The sequence below is a fragment of the Pezoporus flaviventris genome, unplaced genomic scaffold (genome assembly GCF_033815535.1).
Source record: "Pezoporus flaviventris isolate CSIRO_AGI_PZ_B2104156 unplaced genomic scaffold, CSIRO_AGI_Pfla_v1 ptg000002l, whole genome shotgun sequence".
Taxonomy (NCBI): domain Eukaryota; kingdom Metazoa; phylum Chordata; class Aves; order Psittaciformes; family Psittacidae; genus Pezoporus; species Pezoporus flaviventris.
Window position 1 is genome coordinate 21777644 of NW_026892550.1, and position 24926 is coordinate 21802569.

Sequence of the window (24926 nt, forward strand, 5' to 3'; positions counted from 1 at the left end):
GTCATTACTCCTCTCACCTTGGGCAGCTGCTGGTGTGATTCATGCAGGGGTGGAGCAGAAGGGCACAGGCCTGTGTGACGGTGGCTGTTTCTGTCCCTGGAAAAGAGGAAGGAAGTAACAACTGGTGCCTCCACATGGTGTGAGGTGTTCGCCCGCATCTACGGCATTTCCAAGAAGCCTGACGGGCACTGACTCCTGTGGGTGCCCAGGCAGCTCCTGGCAGTGCCTTGGAGGACTCAAGCTAAGCCAGGGCAGCTCTGACCCCAAGACCTGGGCTGCCCTCTGGAAATGCTCCATTGCACCACAAAAGGGTGAGGTTCTCAACATAGCAGGCTTTGCTTTGGAAATCAAGATCCCTTGCGAAAGCCGGCTGCCCTGGATGTGGCTGAGTGTGTCTGCTAGCCACAGGCAGGGCTGTGGTGCCTGAAGGCACACAGCCAGCCCCTGGGCACAAGGAGAGGAACCCGAGGCTCATACTCCTCGACTCTTAAGTACATCGAAGCAACTGGAGGGAGAGTTAACGTGTCTTATGTGCCAAACCTCTTGTAACGCATAAGCAACTGCTGAATTTTCTTTTTCAGAGAACTTTGGGGTTTTAATATATCAAATGTTAAGTGACTTTCTGGATATTACCTTGACTAAATGATTGCATTTATCTGCCACCCTAACACCTGATCTGCTGACAAAAAGCTAGTGCCAACACCATCCTGCTGTGAAGGATGCTGTGCTCAAAACAGTATGCAACTGAGTGAGGGTTAAAGGTCACAGGATTTTGTAAGAGACTGGTTTAGGACTTCTAATGGATCTTGGGCATTAAGACACACTGTCCTGGGTTCAGCTGTAACTGTTATTTTTCTTCATAGTAGCTGGTGCAGTGCTGTGTTTTGGCTTTAGTCTTGAGAGCAATGCTGATAACACACCAGTGTTTTAGTTGTTGCTAAGTAATGCTCACCCCAATCAAGAACTTTTCAGTCTCTCATGCTCTGTCAGCGAGGAGGAGCACGAGAAACCATGAGGGAGCAGAGACAAGAGACCTGACCTGAACTAACCAAAGGATGTTCCAGACCATAAAGCATCATGCTCAGTGTATAAACTGGTGGTAGTTTCCTGGAAGGGACCAATTGCTGCTCAGGGGCAGTCTGGGTATCAGTCAGTGGGTAATCAAAAATTGTATTGTGCATCACTTGTCTTTTCTGAGCTTTCACTTCTTTTCTTATTGTTTCCTATTATTATTATTATTGGTATTCTTTCTATCACCACTATATTTTACTGTATTTTGGTTATTAAACTATTCTTATCTCAGTGTGTGGGGTTTACATTCTTCCAGTTCTCCCCATCTCACCCTGGGGAGGCTGTGTGGTGCATAGTTACCAGCTGGGTCTAAACCATGACACATATACATGTATTTTAAATTATTATACAGTATGCGGATATGCGGAATTTGTGCTGGTATCTGATCCATCATAGAATTATTGACCAACTAAACCAGCCTTGGCTCATGACCAGGGCATTGGCTTAGACAATGAACATTGTTGTTCAACCCCTTCCCCATCCTGCAGAGCTTGACCAAAGCCATGTCAGGTCAATGGGGAGCTTTTAAGTTTAACGATGCTCTGGACCAGGCCACTGTAAGCCTGCACCAGTAGCTTTTGGATAAACAACTCTAAACTGAGTGCTGATGTAATCAGCCTGCTCAGTATCAGCTTGACCCAAATGGATTCACCTGGCCTGAGCTTGCTGTCTGTGGCTGGCTGCTGAATGGCAGAAGGATGAGCTGCAGATATGAAACTGCACAGACACCCTGGCTGCCCCCAGCCCTGCTGCAGCAGCTGGGTGACACCAGACGAGCCACAGCTCTGCTTGTCCCCCACATGGAGTGAGGAGATGGCAGGGACCTTTGTCTCAAGTACTTTTTGATCAGTCATGAAAGATCTTGGTGCTGGTGAGAGCTTTTGTGTTTGCCAGGCCCTAGAGGAATGCTCCTGCTGATGGGCTTGGCCTGCAGAATTTGCTCTCAGTGGATTTGTAACACAGTGTTGTGGGACTGGAGCTTTCCAGCGTTTCAACCCACTGAAGGCACAGGGAGTAGGTAAGCATAAGTGACAGAAAAAGAAGGGACAATACATAATGATGTGTTAATTACTATTTTATCAGATTGTAATCACAACTATCAATGTAATGCCCTTTTTAATTGTACAACACATGGGTATGGGCTGAGCTAACATCTGATGCATCAGGGAGTTACGCTGAACGCCAGGAGGGTACAGCAGAGGGAAGGTCCCTCCATACTTAGCCCTCCCCCATAGTAAGCAGCGATGGTCTTTTCACCCTTACAATTTCACCTTTCCATGATAAGATACCGGGCAGAAATTACCAATGCTTCCCAGACTGTTCCTTTGTGAAGGGAAAGATATTCTTTTCCTGCACTGGGAACAGTCAGAGGTATCCACATGGAGTCTCAGGCTCCCAGTACAGTACAATACATAACTCAAGGAGATTAACTCAAGCAGAGGAGCTTCTGACTCTGCTCCACATTTTCCACAACTTTCCATCTGACTGCCAAGAAAAGTGATGTACTGCCCTTGCTCTGGAGCATCCTCAAGTTTTTGGCTCTCTAATATGCAGGACCATAGCTTTGCTGTTTTCCCCTGGCTATCCAGATTAATTTAAAGAAAATGAGGCATCTTTATCTAAGAAATTCCTCTCTTGCTTTCATAGCTGACACATGCTTTTGACTCCCACTACAAAGATGTCAGAATGTAACTTTTAATTTATAGTGAAAGAAATCCTATGAGCCTTGTTTAGCAAAAGGAAGATGGGTTGGGAAGTTGCCTTCTTCCCCAGTAGCTAGTTCTGGTGGACTCAGTGTTTGCAATAGGTGTCAGCCGGTGCTGGTAGAGTTAATTCTCTGTGAAACCGCACAGCAGATACTGGAGGGATATCACTGTATTGTGTATTAAATACATGAATGACACAGCTTTAAGCAGAGAGTAAAAATAGCATATGGAAACAGAGATGTATTCTGGAAAGGTCTAAGACGGAAAGGGTTGGTTAACTGGGTTCCTGAAAAAAAGAAAAGGCTAAGTTGTGATTGGGATCTGGGACAAATCACTCAGGGATGCTATTGAACTATCCAGAATTAACAACGCATTTACTGAGCAGAAGTGCTTAGATATCTGCAGGGTAGTGCTCTGATGTTGTGCATGTGACAGAAGAACTAAAACAGTGAGAAAACTGAAACCTGAGGCACAGTGGCATGAAAACACCCTACATATAACTCCACACAATCAGTGTGCTGAGCTGCATGTGCTGTGGTGAACAGGAGAAGCTAAGAGTATGCCAGGCATGAGGAGTGAGATGCAGAAACAGCGGCAGAGCGCATTGTGTCACAGGAGTCTGCAAGCACAGGGGGAGGACACCTGAGGTGAGAAGAGGAAAAGACAAAGGCCTGGGAGCTCAGAGGTGCTCTTCACATGAGCAGTGGCTAAGCTGCAGCAGCAGATGAGCAGAATTAGCATGAACCTGAATGCAAATTACATCCATTTCTTTACAGGGCAGAGGTATATCAGCAACTGTGGTGATACAGATAACTGCGTTACACTTAAAGTATCTCTGGGCTGTGGAAAGAAAGCTGTGCAGGGCCTCTGAGGACTTGCAGGTGTGCAAGAAGATGGGGAAATAAAAGCCTTTAACTGGACCCGGGGCTCACAGAACTGCTACCGCTTACTGGAAGTGATGCTGTGCTTTTCCCGTGGGAAACCTGGACAATGGGGACTCTACAGCATGGCCCCGTGCTGGTGTTGCCCTCATGGGCACACTTTCTCTGAAGCCCAGAGGGAAGGAGGTGATGAATCAGCCATTTTGCTGAAAAGGACTCCAAGAAGCAGAAACCTGAGAAAGCTCACCCACAACTGAAACAAGAGAGAGGAGCTGTGTTGATACCCAGGGAGGCAGTGATGGGTCTGCAAGGCCACATGGGTGTCCTGGGGGCTGTAGAAGGACCATGTCTGATGACAAGGCTGAGTCTAATTCTTATCATTCCCTGGCTTGGCTGGGACGGGGATGAGAGATGTAGAAGACAGGCCTCTGAGGGACACCCATAGCCCACATTTCTCTTATTGCTCTTCATCTGGCCAGTTTAGCATGGCAGATTCCCGTATTGTCAGTCCAGAAGCCTCCACTGTTGACTTTCCACGTGGGCAGTACAACCGCCACAAAATCATTTTGCTTTCTCAGGCTGAGTTCATACATGGAACAGATCATTAAGAAGCAGGTCTACAATGTCTGCCTCCCTCCAGCATGGTCCCAGGGTCAATGAGAAAGCTCCCTCTTGATGTAGCAAATGTTCACCAAGCTGGAAGTCTACTTGAATGTGACAGAGATGCTGCTAGCGCATAACAAGACAACTCTCCTAAGACAGATATAAACCCAAACATTTCTACAGTGCAAAGAGGGCTGCCGTCATAGAATGACAAATATTGGCAAGCCAAAGGATAGAGGTGATGCAGTCTGCAAGAGCTGTCACCAAGTGGATTTTGTGATCACTGCTCCATGCTCTTTGCAGGTAAGTGTGAATGCTGCCAGCGATGCAATGAGAATTCAGTCACGTACCGTGCTTCACTTAGCTCAAGTCTGAGTCAGTTACTGAACTGTAGAATCATAGACTCAATTAAGTTGCAAAAGAGCTTTAAGGTCATCAAGTCCAAGCATTACCCCAGGACTGCCAAGACCATCACCAAACCATGTCACTAAGGGCCTTGTCTACAGGTTTTGCCAGCAAGGCACAGATCTAGCATTAACAGCCACAAAATTAAGCCACTGTAAATGGCACAGACAGGAATAAATTTTTCTTTCTTTCTGTCCCTGAAGTGTCCTGAAGTTTGTTCAGGAAACTGTTTCTACAGGATCACAAACATGCACTGACAGAGCACTCGCACTTACTGCAAGGAATAATTTACCGTTTTGAGCTGTATATGGTGTAATTAAGGAGAACTTGGTTCAAACATATCTAAAACACAGCTTATGGGGATGGTCTGCACACCTGCAGATGGGAACGTCTGAAGAGCAGTTTAGTTTAGGTTCATAGCTGCGCTAGACCACTCGATCAAAAAGTAGTGAAGAGCAGTAACAGCAGCAGTGGTGGAGGCTCTAACAATGAGAGGAACTTAAGGATGTGGTTTACTCTCAAGAAAGTAGGTAGGAGGGGGAAGGAGTAGAGAGAGGTGGGCTGCTTTAAGCTGTAGGAGCTAAAGCGTAGTGAAAGCAGATACAGATAAAGAGTGAAAAAGGTTACTGAGAACTGAAGAAGTCTGAGAGGAGACAAGGGCTGAAGGGAGCTTCTCCTGTTTTCAAAAGCTGTTCACTCGGTGTGGTTTGCAGCACAAGTGGGTATTTGGACAATTTAATCTGATTTTTCTGCAACAAATGGGATATCCCAAACCAGGAATTCATTGATCAAAGTGCAACATGAGACGTGACCTGCATTTGGTGGTCAAATTAAAGGGCTCACTTGTGAGTTCAGTCTCTCCCATGCAGGAAGGTGCAGGAAGGCACAGGAGGGTCTTCAGGGCCACCCCCAACCCAGCACTCTCAGGCAGAGTTAAAAGCAAAGTGTAATATGCTGCCTTCAAAAAGCAAACCTGCTTTCTACCTGCGCTGCAGCAGGCTATGACACCGTGCATGGCCTTGCACTTGCCTCCCTGCACCTGCTCCTCTCACAGACCTTGCCCAGGGCTCAGGGTGCATGTCCCTGGTTCCGGTGACTGTGGCACAGAAGATGGGGAAGCTGCCCATTGGCTAGTCCTGCTCTGTCCAGGGCCAAGAGCTTGGTTCTGAGCCCATGGGAAAAAGTCTGAGCTCAGAAGCGAGTGGGGTGGCTATTTCAGAGGTGCTGTTTCAGGAGGTCTGAGGAGAGAGGACAGAGCATCTGTGAATGCCTGGGGCGTGGGAAGGCACCAGATCTATGACACCCAGTGACACCAAGCGGTAGCTGCCAGGGTGCAGTAGTGTCTGTGGCAGTGAAATTGCTGGTATTTTCCTCTGTGCTCTGGAGCCTGCACACTTAGCACAAACGTTATGAAACTGGTAGGGAAGTCCGAGGCTTGGTGACATAGTTGCCAAAGCAAAGGTTTCCAAGATACAGCCTCACTCTGAACAGGTTTTGCATCTGAGGTGGGAGCTTTTTGCTACTGGGACTCAAGCTGTGGCACTGATCCGGCCCAGCTTTACTGCAGACCACTGTGAGACAGCCGGCCAAGCATGCAGCACTTTGCACTAACGTCCTCATTTGCCAGGTCAGGGTACAAATCATGTTGTGCCTTTGATGAAGTGACGCAGAAAGCCTTCACATCATGTGCTGTGGGACCAGCACTCCACTGTAAAGTCCTGCAGATGCTAGAGAGACACGGGGGCTCGCAATGACACATGGTCCCCTTGGTATGTGAGCTCTACATACACATGGGTTTTGGCAGGGTTTGCTTTTGGAGCAATGAAACTACTTTGAGCACAGCTTAGAGCAGAGCTGCTGGCCCAACAGCTGGTATTTCTAAGTGTTTCAGGTCCATGTGCCCATCTGCATGTCACTGAAGAAGAACTGTTAGGAAAAAAGTATCTACAAAATTGAACAGATTAGTAATGGGCACCTGTAGGTTAACAGTCATGAGCTGTATTCTTCCCTCCTCACCTTGCAACAGTGTGCTCACAGGCCCCATTGGCGTCAGCTGTTTGCAGATGTGCAATGGAGTGAGCAGGGGTCTGCTTCTGTCTCCCACCCACTCTCCCAAAAAGCAAGCCCAGAAACACAGCAGAGATAAATCAGTACTTCTGAGTTAACCAACTCATTTGGTTAGTTCCAGGCATTGGTAAGGTGAACCAAGCCCCACAAAAGTATGGTTCTTACTCTCAGCTGTCAAGGAAGTCTAGACAAGTCAGCTGTAGGTGTCCATACTCTGACATCTGAAGATGTGGAGATAGATTCCATCCTTGCCTTGGACACCCGTGCACAGACCACAGTTAGCACAGCTTCTGCACCCTTTCTGTTACTGGCCTGCTGAGTCCTGCCACAGTTGTCACCACCTGTGGTGCCTGCTCGTGGCAGCAAAAGTAGTGAAGCTGTCTTTCCCAGGGATCTGTGCCTCAGAGGTGGATGAGTTCAGCTCAGATCACAGCATTTTCACACCAGTTGTTTGCATATTTCCATGACACTTTTAAGAACTGAGTATCTCTGAGGTTTTTGCTCTCCCATTGAATTTAATTGAAATTTGCCAATGCACGAAAAAGTTGTTGGAGAGAAAAGAGACAAGCAGAGAGCAATCACATAATCCATGTTTTCTTAGGCATTCAAGTGACTAGAGTGATCACTTTATTTCTGTGGTTAGTCTGATTCCTATGGAAAAAGCTTTCCAAACAAACAGCATATTCAGCTACATCATGTGCATGATCGAGATGCTGCTATTGAAACTGTGGGCAGAGATGTAATAAAAGAGATTTCTACTTGTGTTTAAACCTTATTCTATATTAGAACACCATTAAGAAGGATAGAGGCACTTGTCACAGCTATTGTTTGTCTTTCTAAAGTTAATTGCACTTTAAAGGTGTTTTTTCCCTTACCTGTCACACCAGAGGCTGAAGTAGAAACTTCCAGGAATGACTTTGTGGAGCAAAGCTTCATGAAGGTATGAACATCTATATTTGGCGTGGAATCAAATAAAACACAGAGGAATTAGAGAAAAAAGTAACCTTATGGACCTAAATGTTTGAGGTTCAACCTCTGCATCAAGATCAAGACAGACTTACTCTATCCTGTGGATCTAAGGCATTTAATTTCATGGCAGCCACTTCAGAGGCTTCTCCTTGGACAGGGTATAAAGTCAGCTGTGACAATCTAATGTGATAAGACTCAGCATTTGCTGAGACAGAGTTGGACACTGATGGGGTGTGAGGGATGCGCAGCTTGAATGCATGGCCTGGTGCTAAAGCAATGGGTGAAGCCCTCCCTCTTCAGCTATCCTCAGTCATAACATGCTTGCTGTCAACTCTGCAGCTGGAATTAAATCCAGAGAGAAATGCAGAATTCATTTTAACAGTGGATTAACAGCAAAAAGGATGTGGTCTGCATCGTTTCTGTCCTTGGACTTTCAGCCATGAGGTTGTCTGCCAAAGCAGATGTGTGTCAAATCTAACAATTAAAACGAGGTATGGTTCATCAATTACACACTAGTGTTAAGACCTTAAAATGTTTCACTAAATGGTGCAGAGTTTTGGGGGGATCACTTAGCACAAATGTGGCCCTCTCTCTTGAAGGGAATGGAAATTATTAAACTTAACACAGGTTTAGTGAGCTGCAGTACGGAAAGAGAGAGGCTCTGACTCATCTGCTCTGCAAACGACTGCATGAGACTGCAGTTTCACTTTTTGATGTGGTCTCCTTACAGAAGTGTATGCCAGCTCAGTTATCATGATGAAATGTTACTCCTTCCACCTGGCGAAGCACTTGGTAATTTGACTTGAGGTTCTGGGGGAGGAGAGCTGAAGCTGCTTCAGTGGGTGTCTAACCCACAGTTCAAGCAATAATTCAGTCAGTGCCTTCAGGGATGAGCTGAGCTCTCCCACCCACTCTCTTCATCCACTTCGTGAAGGAGAAAAGGGAGGTGCATGCAGAAAGGACCATGGCTTATCCTCTGAGGTCCACACACATAAGAAACAGTTGAAGGAGACCGCAGTGAAATAAGGAGGCATCTGCTGCCTGTGTGCCTGACAACGTTTGTTATATAAAACATTTGGTGGGATTAGGGCACACTCCTGTGTTTTTTTTTAACAATGTAATAAGGAGAAGCTCTCAGCTATCAGACAAACCTCCCTCTCCCTTACTGTGCACATATGTAGGTCACTGTGCTGTGCCACTGCTATGATTTGGGAATGCTTTTAATTGTGAAGTATGTCCAGTATGCAGCTACAAATGATATTAATTTAGACATCTTTGTTAACCATACCAAGAAGCAACTAATGACAATCCCAGGGCCCTAGCTACTGGACTCCCTTGCCAAGGAGCTAATTGCCTGAAACAAAGAGAAGCGCTCTGGACTGGAATGAGCCAGAAGTAAGGCAAAGCTTACTGTGGAGTAAGTTGCTTGGTTAAAATACCCCTGGGTGAATGCTCTTGCTCTTTGATGAAGCATGAATGTGAAGTCATTTACATCTCTTTACCTTGTGCTTTGCTGAGTGGGTGTGTGTACTCATGGGTAGTTACCAAGGAATAAATGACATGCTGTAAATTCACACCATCAATTAATTCCTTCATGTGCCCATGCTCTTAGACAGAGGAACACCCTGTTTCTGGATGGTGGGTGAGGAGAGGTGTGAGGGCTCTGTCAAAACAAAGCTGCTTCTGTGCATATGTAGTAGGAAAATGAAGTGGCTGAGAAACCTTATGGCGACAAACTGTGTGCCTGCAGTCTTCCCTGTGGTTTTGGCCACCTCAGGATGACTCACAGGCAGCACACTGGGTCTGCCTGGAGAACTGGGGAAAGGACCATTAGCAGAAACAGAAGATGGAGTGGTCAAGGTGTCATCTCCAACTCAGATGCCAACATCCCAATTGGAGTTGGTAGGCACCTAAAGCCTTTCTTCAAGGTTCTGTAGACACAAAAAGAAAAACAAGAAAAAAAAAAGGTCATAGATTGCTTCTGCAGGGCCAGGAGGAGAAATTTTGTGGAAGAAAAAAAAAAAGCTGAACTTGCTTCAGTGTTTATTGTATGGTTGGAGTTGTAGAGATGGGCATGCCCCTGAATCTTTGACCCAGGAAGCCTTTCTTTGCTTCCTGCACTAACACTGGGCTTAATCATGTTCTCCCCATGGCAGTATTACCAGATATCCTAACATTGAATTTTGCAGCTTAATTTTGCTGCTTATTTTTCCTTCAGGATTCTTCAGAGCTTTACTTTTCCTCTGTCTCCCTGGACGAAAGGAGGCAGGTAGCCACACTTCCATTCAGGTTGGGATGAGCAAGTCCCAAGTGCAGGGGATGTGCACTTGGGACTTGTTCCCCAAGTCCCAGTGATGGGGATGTGCGCAAGGGGCCAGGGGAAGCTGGGAAGCTTCTCCTGGGCATGGGAACTGCTGGCAGCGCCACCTCCACCGTTGCCCTAGCCCAGCTTTTGCAGCCACTGTCACAGAAAACCAAGTAAAGGGTTCTGGGTTAGCCCCCCAGTAGCAATAAGAACTGAGGTTGGCGCTGGGTGTTAAAAAACTGTCCTGATTCTGGAGTTTTTTCTCAGGGCTCAGATAAGGTGGGGGAGCTGCCTGTGCTCAGAGCCGATTGGTGTGGGAGCTAAAGCAAACTACATGGCTTAACCACAGGAACCTGTTTTCTCTCTGCACCGGAAACACCTGCCAGAAAGGCTGTGCTCACCCAGGCTGTACGAAGAAAAGCCCCACATGAGACTTCCAGCCCTAGAGCAGTGGGTCAGGGGGTGATGATCAGCACACAGGTTTGAACTGAAGGCAGCTTACTGTGCCATTTCACCAGCTGCATGGCAAAGAGAGGGGCACCGGGCAGCAAGCTCCTGGGAAAGGCAGTTCTCACAATGGCCAGCTCACTGGGAGGTGCATTTTGCCTACTGGCTGGAAAAAAAATGCCAAAAAGAAATAACCACACAACAACTGTTGCAATTTATACTGCAAGGCACTGGCTGTGGAGCTGCTGGCTCCGGCATGGAGCTATACCATGTGGTCCAACTGGCCCACACCAGTGCAATGTGGTGAGCAGCTCTTCCCTGAGCACCGTGGAGGGGATTGTGTGTGCTGGGTCTGCACCCACCCTCATCATCCAGGAGCAGAGTTGCTGCAGCACTGCCCTGGGGTGGCCTGGACCCTCTGTGTCCCGAAAAGGGGTACCACAGCCTCGGCCACAATGGTGACCTTGTGTTTCTGCAATCTTGGTGGTGCTACATGAGGAGGAGCAGTTGGTGGCTTTTGTCGCCTCTGACCTCTTTCACATGTGGTTTGCATGACAAAAGCCCAGGGCAAGTCACAGCCAGAGAGCAGGGACAGGCAAACCCTTGCCTAGGGAAGTGCATCCCGCAGAGAGGGGCAGCCTGTAGTGTGATTGGACAAGCAGTTAACCGTTTTTTGCCTCTTCCTCCTTTTGCAGATATCCACTGTACGTGATTCATTGCTTGTGCTCCCCTCGTCAGCATTTCTTCTCCAACAAAACGGAGGCTTGCCAAGCTGGGGCACACTTAAATGTCAAAGATCTGGACAGCTTTGGCAAGCTGCCGGCATCTGGTACATTTACATAGAATCATAGAATTATGAATCATAGAATGGTTCTCTTCATGTGTCTGTATGGGTGTCTGCAATTAGCACCTCTTGCTGAGTGATCACTTCCTAAGTGATGGCTCTGAGTGCTGAGCGCACTTGAGGCAGGAGAGTGGCATCGGCTTCCGAGCTACAGTAACCTAAACAGCCCACACTGCTGCTTGTTGTGAGCACCATGCAGTGCAGAGCAGCTCTCGGGACATGGTGGATGTTTCTCCTAAACATTGTTAGCATTTTGACTTGCAGTAAGTGGGCTTCCGTGAAGCTGCCCAAGTGAGCCGAAAGGGTGCAGTCCCAGCACTTGCAGAACCCACTTTGTGAACTATGTGGTGAGGGCCAGAAACGCCTGTGAAAGAACTAGCCTTTGGCAATCATCTCATGTCCAGGCATGAAAAGACCAGGGAACACCTGACGGTGAAGGCTTAAATATCCATTGAATAAATAATATCTTTATTAAAAATAAAAAGCCAGCCGAAAATACCCTGACACTAATGCGGACCTCAGTGGCAGAAAGATGGCCACATCCAGATATTCAGAGTTAGAGGAGATATTGCAACAGGAACAAGATGCTCCACAGACAGCACACATCATCTCTGTTCTTCCCATACTTGTGGAAGTTCATGTATTAACCCTAAGACATTGTACATGAGGTATAACAACAACAGTACATTTTCAATAAAATGTTCTGTGATTTTTATTGTTTAACCCCCTAAATGCTTTCATTCCAAACGTTAGTAGTAAACAAACTGTACAAAGGGCCTGTAGTGTGAGGGTGTGAGAGGTCATGTTGTCCAGCAACTGCAGATGAGAGGATAGGGTGTGCCATGAAGCGACCAGGCAACGAATGCTACAGCGTGCTGTCATGAAAGCCAAGCTGAGATGTAAGATGTGGTTCCTGACCTACTCTGACAGTAAATTTGGGTTTCTGAAGGAATGAGGGCAACATGACAGGAAGTAAAGAGCTGAGTAAATCTAAACGAGTGGTTTGTACTGGATATTGGGGTTCAGCCTATGCAAACTGCTGGAATTTGTGGCTAAAGAGTATCAGATTTTCCTTATAAATAAAACAAAAAGCTTCAATAATTTTGACATCTGAGCTCTCCAAATACAAACATTGTAGATTATAGTGCCTAAGGAATTTGTGTGCTGCATCCAGGCTTTACATTGGTTTACCTTGGCTTTTTGAGGACCTGTTTACCTGTCCTTTCACCCCACTCCACTACAGTTTGAGCCTGTAAAAGAAAGGAACAAGAATCTCTCAGTATAATACCTATCTGCATCTATCTGCTCACATTGCTAGGGTAAGGTGAGGTTAAATTTGTCTCTCTAATTTGTCAGTTGATTCCCCTTCATTAGAAAGTGTCTGCATTTCAGCGCTGTTGTACCCAATGGTTTACAGGATTTTCGTGCCTGTGATGTGCACAACGCTTAGCAACCTGGCAGGGAAAGCTCCTTGCAAGTTTTAACAGTACATCAGTTAAATTAATGTCATTTCCTTTCCCTTCCCTGGGTTTGTTACCTGGGAGTTGTTGCTGCAGTAACTTGGCCTCAGGATATATAGCAATTAAAACTATGGGTGGTTGCACTGCAGGAAGATAATGCCCCAGGAAGACTGCTTCACAGAGGTGTTTTTAGGATACAATTTGATGAGAACTTTTTGGCAGGAGAACCAACCTATGCCATTTTTTTACTTGACTTCAGTGGGGTTAGTACAACTTTTTGTAGATATACACAATAAAGTTAATCTGGTTATTTTTAATCTACATTTGTGTCTATATTTGCTTCAGGTTTAGTCAAGCAAAGTGTACCAGCACAGAGAGGGAAATTATAGTGGTGGCTTGGGGCAAGCTGGTACAGCTGTTGAAAAAACACTTGCCAACCTGTAGGTGCAGCACAGCCTTAAGCATTAGTTTAGGACCTCTTTTCCCTGTTGGGAGAAAAGTGACCATAGCCATTTGGAAATGCTTACAGAGCTGATAAAGAACCATCAGTGGCATTCAGCTGATTTTTGTGGTGCGTGGCTTTTTCCTTCCTCACACTGCTCTTCCCTGCTTGCCACTCTGACACACGGCTTTGTGAACACAAGCAAGACTGGGGCTTAATGTCAACATCACAGTGTGCTAGTTCTGCAACAACTTGTAGTAAAGCTGTAGAAGGAGAGCTACCAAGTGTTGCATGCTAGGGAATTAACAGATTGCTGTCTACTATTACAGCTCTGTCTTTGCAGTGCGCTCTGCATGGAGAGCAGAGCATGGGCTTTCTGTAACTAAAGACCCTCTTGGAAATTAGACTGGGTACTGAGAAGCGCAGTACCATGCCGGCCATATTCTGTATGCCTAGTTGTCACCTAGGCAGCTCCTGAACACACTGATGTGATGCACTATGGGGCATGTCATGACTTTGCACACCCTTGTTATGAAAAGTGACAACCTTCTTATGATCCTGCTTCTCAGATACTTGTTATTCAATTAAGAATCTTTCTTTAATAAATGCTCCAGTTACAGAATAAGCCATCTTCTATGTTCTCTGCTACAGTGGATCCTTTGAACCAAGCAGGGTCATCTTTGATGTATTAGCCACATTTCAGTTAAAGGCTACTTCTGGTCTGTATCAGACTTAAGTACATGCTTTAAAGAGGGATCCGTGAAGAATCTAAGAATTGTCAAGGGGAAAGCTTCTATAGGTAACGAGACAGACTGCAGCAGCAGCATCTGAGGTTTGATGCAGCTGCTACAGAACTGCAGTTAGGACAACAGGGTCAATTTTCCTGCTAGTGTCACACTCGCATAGCAGCTAAATTCCCTCCACACTCACAGCTTCCAATTACTGTCAGCTAGCTTTACTTCTCATTACATTAGACAATGAAAAAAGATGCATACTTGTATCGAGTTATCTTGTCACCACTGCAATGAGTAGCCTTTGAGCAGGGTCTAACATAAAGATTCTAGAGAAGGTCTTGAAAGAAAACAGTTTAATAGAAGATTACACAAAAATCAAACTACAATGAGAACAGACGTGCTGAGTAACATGCACACTAACCCACAAGTCACAGCAGCTTTAAAACTGTGATGGTCCACTCTCAAAGAATTCCAGGTGGGAAAAGTCACCTTGTACTAGTTACTTCCCTTCTCTGTAACTTTGCAGAGCACTTGAAGTTCAGTCTGTGTAAGATACATGATTTCTGCATTGCAGAAGATACCCCTTACTATGGAAGCCCAACAGACAGATGGAACTATGTCATCTTCAGGATCTTCACCACCAACATGCTGTTAACAGCTTCATCAGAATACCCATGAGAGACCACTCTCACGGTTCCCCAGCTGGAAGGAATGCACACCATAATGGTTTGGAGGGAGTCCAGCAAGGTCAAGAGCACAGTGGAAGACAGTTAGGAACTCCCTCTTTGTCACAGCCGTACTATCCAAGTGCACAAAGAGGGGGCCCTCTCCTTGTGGCTGTGCTGCCACATAGATGTGGAGAGCTTCAACAGGACATACCCACATCTCTTTATAGAATCTCAGTTGGATCAAATTCCTCTGTCGGCCCATATAGGATGTATGCAAACTAAGGTTTGCATTGCCTGCAGTCAGCTGGAGGTCACTCAAGTACAGGAGCTCTGGCTGCACTCTATGTCAGTGATTTGGCATCATCTCTTCTATACAGAGTGCACCCAAAAAAAGCCACAGTAAACATGGCACAGAACAATATACACTCATAAGGAGAGCTACACACAGATTCCAGAGTCCCCAGCAGAGACCTTAACACTTCAATAGTTACAGGAGAGTACTGATCATTTGAAGGGCCAGTCCTATGTTTTAACCCCGATATCCTGTGACAGATAGCAGGATCTTGAAGAGGATCAGGATGATCTACCATTCTGAAGATGAAGGACAATCCTTCCATATACATTATTATTTTTGCAGGAGGCAGATTCTGGGACTCCATGTTGATCAAGAACTCTTTCACTTGATCCACTGGAATTGGCCAGACAGAGGCATGCTTTCTCTAAAGGTAAGGAAATTCTTCAGGCCCTTATAGTACATGTGCCGTAAGTGGCTATCTCCCGAGTCCTCCAGTAACAGCAGAGCTTCCAGGGGCCAAGGGCCCAAGGGATGCTTCCAATGAGCCCAGCTGAGTTCAGCTGTTGAAAGGAAACCACATTAGCAAGGGCAAACAAGGTGGCCTCACAGATGGTAAAAGTTTCCTCCCCTTCAACATGCTTCAACTTTATTCTTGAACTTCTCTGGAATAAAAACTATCCCATGCATTCTTATGACTTTCATCTGCACAGCTTCCAACAGCCAGAGCACAGAAGGATTAAGCTCTCAAAAACCACTGTGAAATTTCTCTCTAAAGCAACACCTCGAGTCTGATGACAGATCCAGCACAGTACTGCAAGATTTCTGCAACCTCACATCTCCATCGATAGGCAAAATAGGCTGAAAGTGAGAAAACCACCACAAACCAGCAATGAACCCAGCAGCACACATTGATCCCAGAAGTCTTCGAGCACAAGATTCAGGCCCCATGGAAGCAGGTGGAAGCCTCTATCATCCCTCCCACCACACAGCCGGCTGACCCCAAGGCCACACTCACACTCACCAGCTCCTTCCCTGCTACCCGCCTCCACTCCACCGGGACCCTGCGGCCCAGCGCGGCCCCCCAGCCCCCGCGGCAGCCAGCTCATGCCGGGCTCCTACCACAATAGTGCCACCAGCGACCAGAAGGGCGAAGGGGCAGCGCGCGGCTCGATCCCAGCTCTCTGCATCGCCAACAAAACGGCACCGGCGCAGCAGCAAGCACGAAGCAGCAAACCCTCAGCCGTGCTGCCCTTTTACAGTCTGGCCCTTACTTCTAACCGATCGGAACGACCCCGTGTGCCCTCGCCTCTTTCTTAAGCAATGGCGGAGCAGCCTGTGCCTAAGGGACGGTGCGGCGCAGTCACTATCTTCCCCCGCCGCCGGGGCTGCCACGGCGAGGGTGGTATTTCACCGGCCCGTTATTGCCTTCATTGTGCCGTATCCGGGGCCTAAGGAAGGAGGCAGAGGTAACAGCGCGCGCCCGCGGCGCGTCTCCGCTGTGTGTCTGAGCCTCCGTAGCTCTGGTTGTGTTCTTCTGTGCCAATTTGTTGCAGAAATGACAACCTGCGAAGGTACAAACGCGGTACAGGACTGGATGGGGGACAGGAATAATGCTCAAAGCTTAAGGGAGGGGGTCCCCCAGGGACAGAGGTTGCTGGGGTCCCTGCCCTGCTGTGTTCAACGGGTGAGAGACAGGGCCAGTGTCCGGTCCACCCTCCTGGCTGCCTACCAGAGCAAGGCTCTATGAAAACATCCTAAAGTAGATGAGGACGCACAGGGGAATACCAAGTCAAAAGCTCAAGATGTCGGCTGTGGAGCCTGCTCACTTTGTTTTCTGTCTTGGATATCATCAGGGATAGCTGCCACGGGAGGGTAGCTATCTCATTAAGCTGAGCACAAACATCTAGGTATGCTATCTGTAATTAACAGCGAGGAATGAGTAGTTCAGAGCAATCAGCTGCCCTGAGCTGTTCTACAAGAAGCTGCAGAAAACCACATCTTGGAGAGCCCAGGAGAACAATGGGCGAGAAACACAAGTACTTCTCTCTTCTTTTAACCTTATCAGTAATTCTATCCGTATTTCAGACTCTAATAAGGAATAATGCAACAAATACCTGTGCTTCAAGCCTTTCAATTCGCTGGCCGAGCCCGGCTCCTCACAGTTCCACCCGTCGTTAGCGGCCTCTTCACACCCGCCCCGCTCCGCTCCGCGCCTGCTGCCCGGTAGGGACTGCATGGGGCGGGCAGCCAATGGCAGCGCTCCGGCTGGAGGAGGGCACTGGAGCGGCTCCGCGGCTATAAAACGGCCCGTGACGGCGGCTGTAGCAGTCTTCGTGTAGCTGTGAGCGGTGTGGTTGTGGTGCTTCGTCTCATCCTGTGATGTCCTACAGCGGCGGCGCTGCTGCTGGGCCTCTTGTTGGGCCTTTCTGGGAGATGTTGGCGCTGCTGGCCCAGGAACCGGGCATAGAATGGCTGGAGCGGGCCCTTGCTGGGCAAGCAGACCCCTTCTCGCGTGGCAGCCAAGGAGCAGCACGCAGGACAGTGGCGGTGGTGCGTCCAGGCGGCTCCCGGCAGTACGGGGAGCGCGGCAGTGCGGGGATCGGTAGGTGTGCGCTGTCCTCAGCGTGGGGCTGCCAGCATGTGTGGCAGTGGTGGCGCTCAGTGTCTGCCGCATCCCCTGTAGCCAGGGGCTGGCTTGTGGCTCTGGATGAGGAGTGAGGGGTGGCCGAGGCTTCCGCCAGGCTGCATTTCCTTGGGTTTACTACAGTTCTTGTGCGGGGCTGGAGCTTTTAGAAGGAGGCTTCGAGGGAGTTCCCTTCCTGGGCTGAGGGACATGCCACTTTTTGGCGGGAGTGTGGTATGCTCCCTTTGCAGTTGACTTCTATAAGCCATACTGAGAAGCCTTGGTTTTAAACTTGTGTTTTGCTTGTCTTCTCTATTGCTGCTCTACAAAGTTGTAAATTCCCAGAGTGTTACCAGATCTAGTGCCTGAATGGACCTGGTATGTTGTTTTTAGTTTCCAGTTTGCAAAATGTCTCGGCTCTGGATGTAGCTGTGTGTGGATTGTTTTTAATCAGATGAACAAGGGGAGCATTGTCTAAGGAACACTGTGTTTATTGCTGCTTTAAATGTCATGCTCGTGCTTGTCAGCATGTGCTAATGTGGACCCTCTCTTGCAGGGAGGGAATTCAGCTGCTCTCAGAAACATTCGTTGGGACCTTGGCCTCTGAAGACTTTGTCATTGTTGGAGTGTTCAGGGGATGGTAGGTTTTGGCAAGCCTGCCTCGAAGGACTGAAGAAATTCCTTGTCTATAGGAGAAGTATGGGAATGCCTGCAGCCTGGCCAATTCCAAAGGAGCAAGTTAGAGGATTTTTAACTGTGGAGTCTCTTTATTCACCCTCAAAGGCATTGGTGTATGTGGCAGGACTGGCTTATTTATCAAAATTGACTGGTAACTCTGATCCTCTGGGAGATCCTATCATACGTTTCATGGTGATAGGCCTGAAACGTCAAGCAGGCATCCTGAGAGATAAATACTTGCCTGTAACAATTGAGGTGTTGCGATCTCTCTTGGGTGCTCTGGAGTCTGTATGCATAACTCATTATGAATGTTTACTGTTTCGTGCATTATTTACTGTAGCTTTTTTTGGGGCACTTCGAATAGGAGAGATGGTTGCAAAGCACCGTGGTGTACTGCAGCCTGAGCTACTGCACCTGAGTGACCTCCAGCTGATGGAGAGGAGAGTGGCGTTTCATTTGCGTAACTCTCCTGTGGGTCAGGAGAGACATGTCATCAGCCTTGGGCTGTCTGAAGAGCCGTGGGTGTGCCCTGTTCTGGCTGTCCGGAACTATATGATAGTTCGTTCACAGCTGGAAGGGCCACTCTTTATCCACTTGGATAATACAACTGTAACAAAGAGAGACTTCCTGACTGTCCTTCGAGGGGCCCTGCAGCTGCTGGGGCTGTGCCCAGAGCAGTATGGTGTGCATTCCTTCTGGCTGGGGACTGCTGTCACTGCTGCATGCTGCGGGTATCCATGGGAAGATGTAACTCGCCTGGCAAGATGGCCCTGTATGGTCCTAGACAGACCATAGCTTTGGAGATGGACAAGAAAACAGAAGCTAATGAATTACCTTCTTTCTCTAGAGTTAACTGCATGGTTTCTAGTCTTTGGCATTAACACCTGTAACAAACTCATCTACCTCACAGGAGGATGATCTCTGAAGTTTGCTCACAGTGGCTGCTTGTGCTGTGCGTGGACCTTGTCTCTGTCTTGACAGAACAAGTCTTCAGGCAGTTTTATCTTGTATAATGTGAATTAATAAATGTTACCTTTTTAAAAATAGTCTTTGCCTGCTAATATTATTGCTTTTTGCCCAGAAGAAATTTGCTTTGAGAGCAATGAATGATGAGCAGGCTCTGAAGAGAAACTCTAAAATGGGAGGGAATTAAATTGCAGTATGTTTTTGTGTAGCTGTGCACTTTTTAACGCTAACATGTCACCGAGGTTAAAAGAGAAATATAAGCTATATTATTAGCCCAATAGCAGACAGCAAAGGATAAGTTTTTTAAAACATTGATAATCATAAGATGTTCAAAGTGATATCTGGTACTGTTTAAATGGGGGACAGCAGCCTTTATATTCAGCAAACTCTGCCTCCAAAAATATTTCATTTAATCCTCTAGGTAAATTCCCTCTGAGCATAATTAGCCTAATCAGCATTTTAAATAACAAAATAGCACATGGTTCACTTAATGATTTCCTTAGGATGTGATACTGTTCCTAATTCAACCTGTTCTTTTTCTTAAATTTTAAGCTACTTAAGATTGAGGAGTTGTTAACCACAATCATAAAGTACAATGTTTTGAGTACTCTACAATTTTGCAATTATAACATTTGTAATATTTTTATAGCATGTGGTGGAATATATTTTTCACCATATGGCTGGGCTGGGGAGAGAGTTGGTGGATCACAGTACCTAGCTGAGAACTATGGTGATCAAGATTTTTATCACCCTTATTACTATCACTGATCCAAACCTGGACCATGATTGTTGCTAAGTGGGCTGACTTTGTGTCTTGCTCTGACCTATACCCTTTTTCCAACAAAGCTATGGACCACAGAATTGTGGGAGCTAGCTGAAATCTAATACTGGCTTGATCTCCACGTGGCTAATTAGCTGTGATTTCTGAGACTTTTGATTAGAAAAAATTAACGTTATCTATGTAGGGCAGTGCCAATCTGCTGTTCTGTGCTGAGAGTGGCATTGTGTTCCATGGGGGAATTGACTATGGTGCAGTAAGACTTGTGGCTATGACTGTATTTGAAATCTTTGTTCTAACTGCATTTCAGCTAAAAGCTTTTTTTCTTTTTGTGGCTTTGTTCACTATATATGCTTGTTTGTACAGTCACTTCTGCTTCTGTGCATGAAATCTGCGTGTAGCTAGAGCTAAGGTGGTACAAATGTAGCATCTGCTCAGGGGCTTATCCTGAAGTGCCCACCAGCTGTTGGTTAGACTGAACAGACACTTGGAACATACCTGCGTAAGGAATTGCTTTGTGCTCTGCAGAAGTCTTGATGGATTTTTGCTGTCCTTGGGTGCGATGTGTCTGCTCATTAGCTTGGGCTTGTACCCAGGCGTGCCAACTTCTAGTACCGTCTTTTGCCTTGCTGTGAAAAGACCTATGTATTGCCTATATGTAGCATGGTTTTGCTTTGTTTTAACTGGCAATAAATTAGTTTTTCCCAGGTTCAGTCTGTCTTGCTTGTGACAGTAATTGAGTGATCTCCCCATCTTTAGCCCTCATATAAGTAGATCAAAGTAGGTGCACCATTGTGGCAGACCTGGGAGGTATCAAAATGAACTGGGTACAAAACCAGATCAGTGGATGTGCCTGACCATTTAACTTCTTGCTAGGATTTTTTAATTGTTTTCAGCCATAAACTGTGCTTCCCAAATGGGGACACAAGAAAGTCTTGCAAATATTTTTTATAGTGTAAATGGGTGTTCTAGTAAGACAAAAACAGCTGTATTGTGTAATATACATGCTATTTTTAAAGCTTAGAGGTATGCTTTAAGTCTGCTTTCTGGGGACCCTGGTATTTGGCAAATAAATGCTGTGATGATTGTTCTACAATACTGGGAAAATGTGTGTCTGTCTTATCTGTAATTTCTATGTTTTTGTGATATATGAAGCAAGAGAGAATAACCTTTGTTCTTATTTATACCTGCATTCTGTGGGTGTAGCTAGAGATTCTGGTCTTGTATCCATTTAAATGAAAGTACAGTCTAGGAAGCAGCTGGAGGGATTGAGGATGAAGAATCAACTATAGTTATCAACTTTACTGAGTTTTGATCTCAGCATTGGGAAGAAGAGAAATGTGTTTTTAAGGAACAGCCATTACTGAAGTTAGCAGCTTTTTTAAAATCGTTATTTTGATAGGCTGGCTGGCATATTTTTTGATAACAGGGTTATAGATGCAGTGCTCAATCTGTAATTTCTTGTTGGAGCTATAGGTCACCTTTTACATGGCAAACTAAACTGAGACAGCTGGTAAGTAAATAAAACCTGTCTTCTGCATGTTAGAAGTTTAGTGTCTCATCAGCTCAGAATCGTAAAATAGTTCTCTTTAACAAATTTATATTTGCAGAGTCTTTCTATTTAGCTGTTTCAATGATCCTGAATAGAAGCAGAAGAGGATATAAGGTATTTACTTTAAGAAGCAAAATGGGGAATTACTTCAACTCACAATTCTTTCTTATAATGTTAATTATTTCACACATTTTTATCATGTTAAAGTGAAAGGCTGAGCATACTGACTTCAGGAAGAGCTAAATTACTCTTGTATTACTGATCACTGTCTGCTATGGGAATTCACTGTATTATGTAAAGAGAATGGTGAATTTGCCGAATTGTTATTCATGTGGAAGCTTACAATTTCTACAATATATAATTGTTAAATTTAACTCATTAGACTATTTTCAAGAATAAACAGAAAGTGATTAGTTTTTTTTAAACCACCAAACTTTCTTTGTACAACTGGCTGGTATGCTTTTGACTCTATTCTGATTGTGATGCTTATGTCAAATACATAGTCTTTAGAATGACAGAAATAATATTGCCCATTAATTACTACAGTACTAATTAATCAAATATAAAGCATATGTCCTTACACAGCTAAAACTTTCACTGTTGAGATGATACCTCAGAGTGTGTGTTCCTGAAATGGATGAAATTTGCAAGAAATGACTTCCATATCTACTGAAAATGAAGTAGGTAACTAAATCACATACTTGTCAGGTTCTACAACAGGATCCAGGAGTACTTCTTGCTTGTAGAATGAAAGCATCCCTTGCTACTCTGACTAAGCAGCATCCGGTGTCCTTTGATAACAAAAGCCCAAATCCAAAAAGCTAAGAATAAATTAGCTTTTGCCTTTAAACTTCTTGTTTTTTTTTTTTTTTTCCAGTGGTTAAATAGAGAATTATTTGTGCTATAAACAGTGCTGAGGAGTTTCTTTGAGAAAACCTGCAAGAGCAAGCAAGTGCATATAGCATACTTGTGTTTCTTGTTTGCAACCAGCACCTGCAAAAGTAGACTTTAAAGATCGAGGGGTTCCATTGATTTGTTACTTAAACGTCCCCTTCGAGTACCTCTTGGGTACCTACAAGTATAATTTCTTTTTTGTCACCTTGGCCTCTTCCTTCTGCTTAGAGATACGTGTATCAGTTGTGACGTTTACTTGTACATTGAAGAGACTTGATTGCTCTATAGCAAGGAGAATACTGACATTCTGTAGCAGCTATAATAGCAGCATGCTCTGTTTACCCTGCTCTGGATTTCTGTTGAAGATGTTTCATTTCATATTCTTAAGTCATACCCCATCACGAAGTTTGTAATTGCTAATGTTGCAAACTTGGAAGCTGTGTAGGCATTGAAAGTACATTTTTTTTTTAGATATTTCAAGAAAAGGCAATGCTTTTCAGTCGAGATAGGTGAGGAACATTCTGATTTGTGTTGTGATGCAAGTTTAGCTAGAAGCATTAGTATATTGCAGAATGCACCAATTGCTACTGGCTCATTGAATCATCTCCTCCAGTGAGATGTCATAATGTTGCCATCTCATTCTGTGAGGCTGGCTGTGTATTCACTGTAACATGTTGCTTAACCACACCAGTTTGCTACTTACATTGTCTTCAAGTACTGACAGAAGGGAAAGAGAACAACATGTACCGCATATCCTGTGCTTTTTTCCCTTATGTATAGCTTCCCACCAAATATCTGTCAAGAGTCCAGACCTTACCATTCCTGAGTCATTGAGACCGCTGGATTAGGAGTAGCTCTTTGAAATGGCAATGTAATATTCTGCTTTTGTTAGAGCCCAGGGTAAAGGCAATACGAAATTTGATGCTAAAATTGTTCCAAGTTCTAACAATGTTTTAATACTATCTCTTTTATACTAGTTTGAGGAACTGGCTTCCCAAAAGCTGTAACTGTAGAATGGTTGTATGACAGTTTGTCTTTTCATAGTTCTGCCGTAGATATAAGTTGTGCATTAATCCCTCTTGCCTTTTCCCCAACATCTTGGTTCCGTTTCAGAATGTCTTAAGAGCTTTTATACTTCATATCGCCTTCCACAGAATCTGAAAAACAGCAGTTATTAACCCTGGAAGACTCAGTTCAGTATTGTAGGCTAGCACATTTAGACGGCAAATCCTCTGTGGGCAAAATAAGCTTTTTCAGCCCAGCTAACCAAAGAAAAGGATGTTCTTCAGTAGTGACTCCCTGTATTAAGACTTGAATATTTTTCCTTGGAAGTACTAAGCTTTTATTTCAGTGTATTTGTTGTGGGCAGAAAAGAAGGAACCAATATCTTGGTGTTGAGCAACTGCTTAAATTTTGCAGATGAAAGCCTATGGTATGAATACTGCCTCCCTACTGCAGCCACTGTGCTCAGAAATGCTTAAAACAAGGGATGCTGTCTTTGCTGACATGGTGGTGGTGCTTTATCCCCAAGAACTAAATGATTCTGTTGTGCCACAACAAGCATAGTTGCAGAGTGAATAAAACTGCAGGTTTACTATCATATTTTGCTCAAGTGGAGTTTTTTTTCCTGCTCAGTCCATAGCACAGTGTAGCTGTGCTCTTGCTAGGATATTCTAAAGACTGTCAGTACCCACGTACCATAAGATGTTTCAGTAGCTAAACCCATGATTTATGGAAAGTTCTTTTCCTTCAAAGAGATGAGTAACTGCTGCCTGCCTTATCCTACAGGGAGGCTTGTTCAGGCATAAATGCATTGTGTAATTTGTATCCTCCCCCATGTAGTTGCTCTGATATTTTTAAAGTGGGAAGCTCTGCAGTGTTCATGAACTTGGGAAACTAGTTTATTTGCTTTAGGAAAAAAAGCCCTTACTCTTGAAATGTTTTGCCAAGGTGGGTATTTTGCTCTGCGTAAAGAAGTGGTTTTGTTTTCTTTCTCTTAATTCTGGGAGCATGGAGAAATCACCTGTGTAGCTTGTGATTGTGATGGAGCAGGAACAATTGGATAATGCCAAATTTTGCAGTATAAATGTTTGCTTTGTGTCTTTTTTCAAAGAGATTTGTATTACAAGAACAATTGTATACAACATTGTACAAAGTAGCATGTCTGAATACTGTTTCAGCATTCATCTTGCAATTGGAGTTCTGTGAATTACTTAAAACACAGTTAAAGTTTAGGTTGAGACATTATGGTCTGCATTTTTCTTTTTTTAGTCTTCATCATCTTTTGGCATCCTGCCTTTTCAGCCAGCTGCACAGCATTAGTCTTGGCTCTTTATAGAGAGCTCTTAGGCTCTGGGGAACTCTGACAAGAACACGGAAGCTCAGATGTACCATATTCTGTGTTGCAAGGTAGATGTGAGCTTATCAGGAAAGCATACATCCTCAGAGGATGCTAGACCCTCTATGCAGATACCCTTGTGCTCATGATGAGTTTTCGTAATGTTTTAAAGGTATGTTCCCACCCCATTTCGAATTTTG

The 24926-nt window shown here is 45.2% G+C and overlaps 1 protein-coding gene and 1 long non-coding RNA gene across 2 annotated transcripts; one reads left to right on the forward strand and one right to left on the reverse strand.

The window, feature by feature from the left end:
- Window positions 1–14272: 14272 nt before the first annotated feature.
- Window positions 14273–16174, reverse strand: LOC133275168 (uncharacterized). Its single transcript, XR_009745422.1, has 2 exons — window positions 15919–16174; window positions 14273–15457 (listed from the first exon to the last, which is right to left on the reverse strand). It is a non-coding gene; the product is annotated as an uncharacterized LOC133275168 (long non-coding RNA).
- A 1076-nt stretch (window positions 16175–17250) lies between these two features.
- On the forward strand, window positions 17251–19242 carry LOC133275173 (uncharacterized). Its single transcript, XM_061465036.1, has 2 exons — window positions 17251–17499; window positions 18077–19242. Exons 1-2 carry the CDS (start codon window positions 17277–17279, stop codon window positions 18991–18993), a joined length of 1140 nt encoding a protein of 379 aa, XP_061321020.1. The 5' UTR covers window positions 17251–17276; the 3' UTR covers window positions 18994–19242.
- The last annotated feature ends 5684 nt before the right edge of the window (window positions 19243–24926 follow it).

What these genes read in the sequence shown, in the direction of transcription:
- LOC133275173 (XM_061465036.1), top strand. Translation starts at nt 17,277, where the DNA reads ATGTCCTACAGCGGCGGCGCTGCTGCTGGGCCTCTTGTTGGGCCTTTC. An exon ending in GCGCGGCAGTGCGGGGATCG is followed by an intron (nt 17,500 to 18,076) that starts GTAGGTGTGCGC and finishes CCTCTCTTGCAG; the next exon opens with GGAGGGAATTCAGCTGCTCT.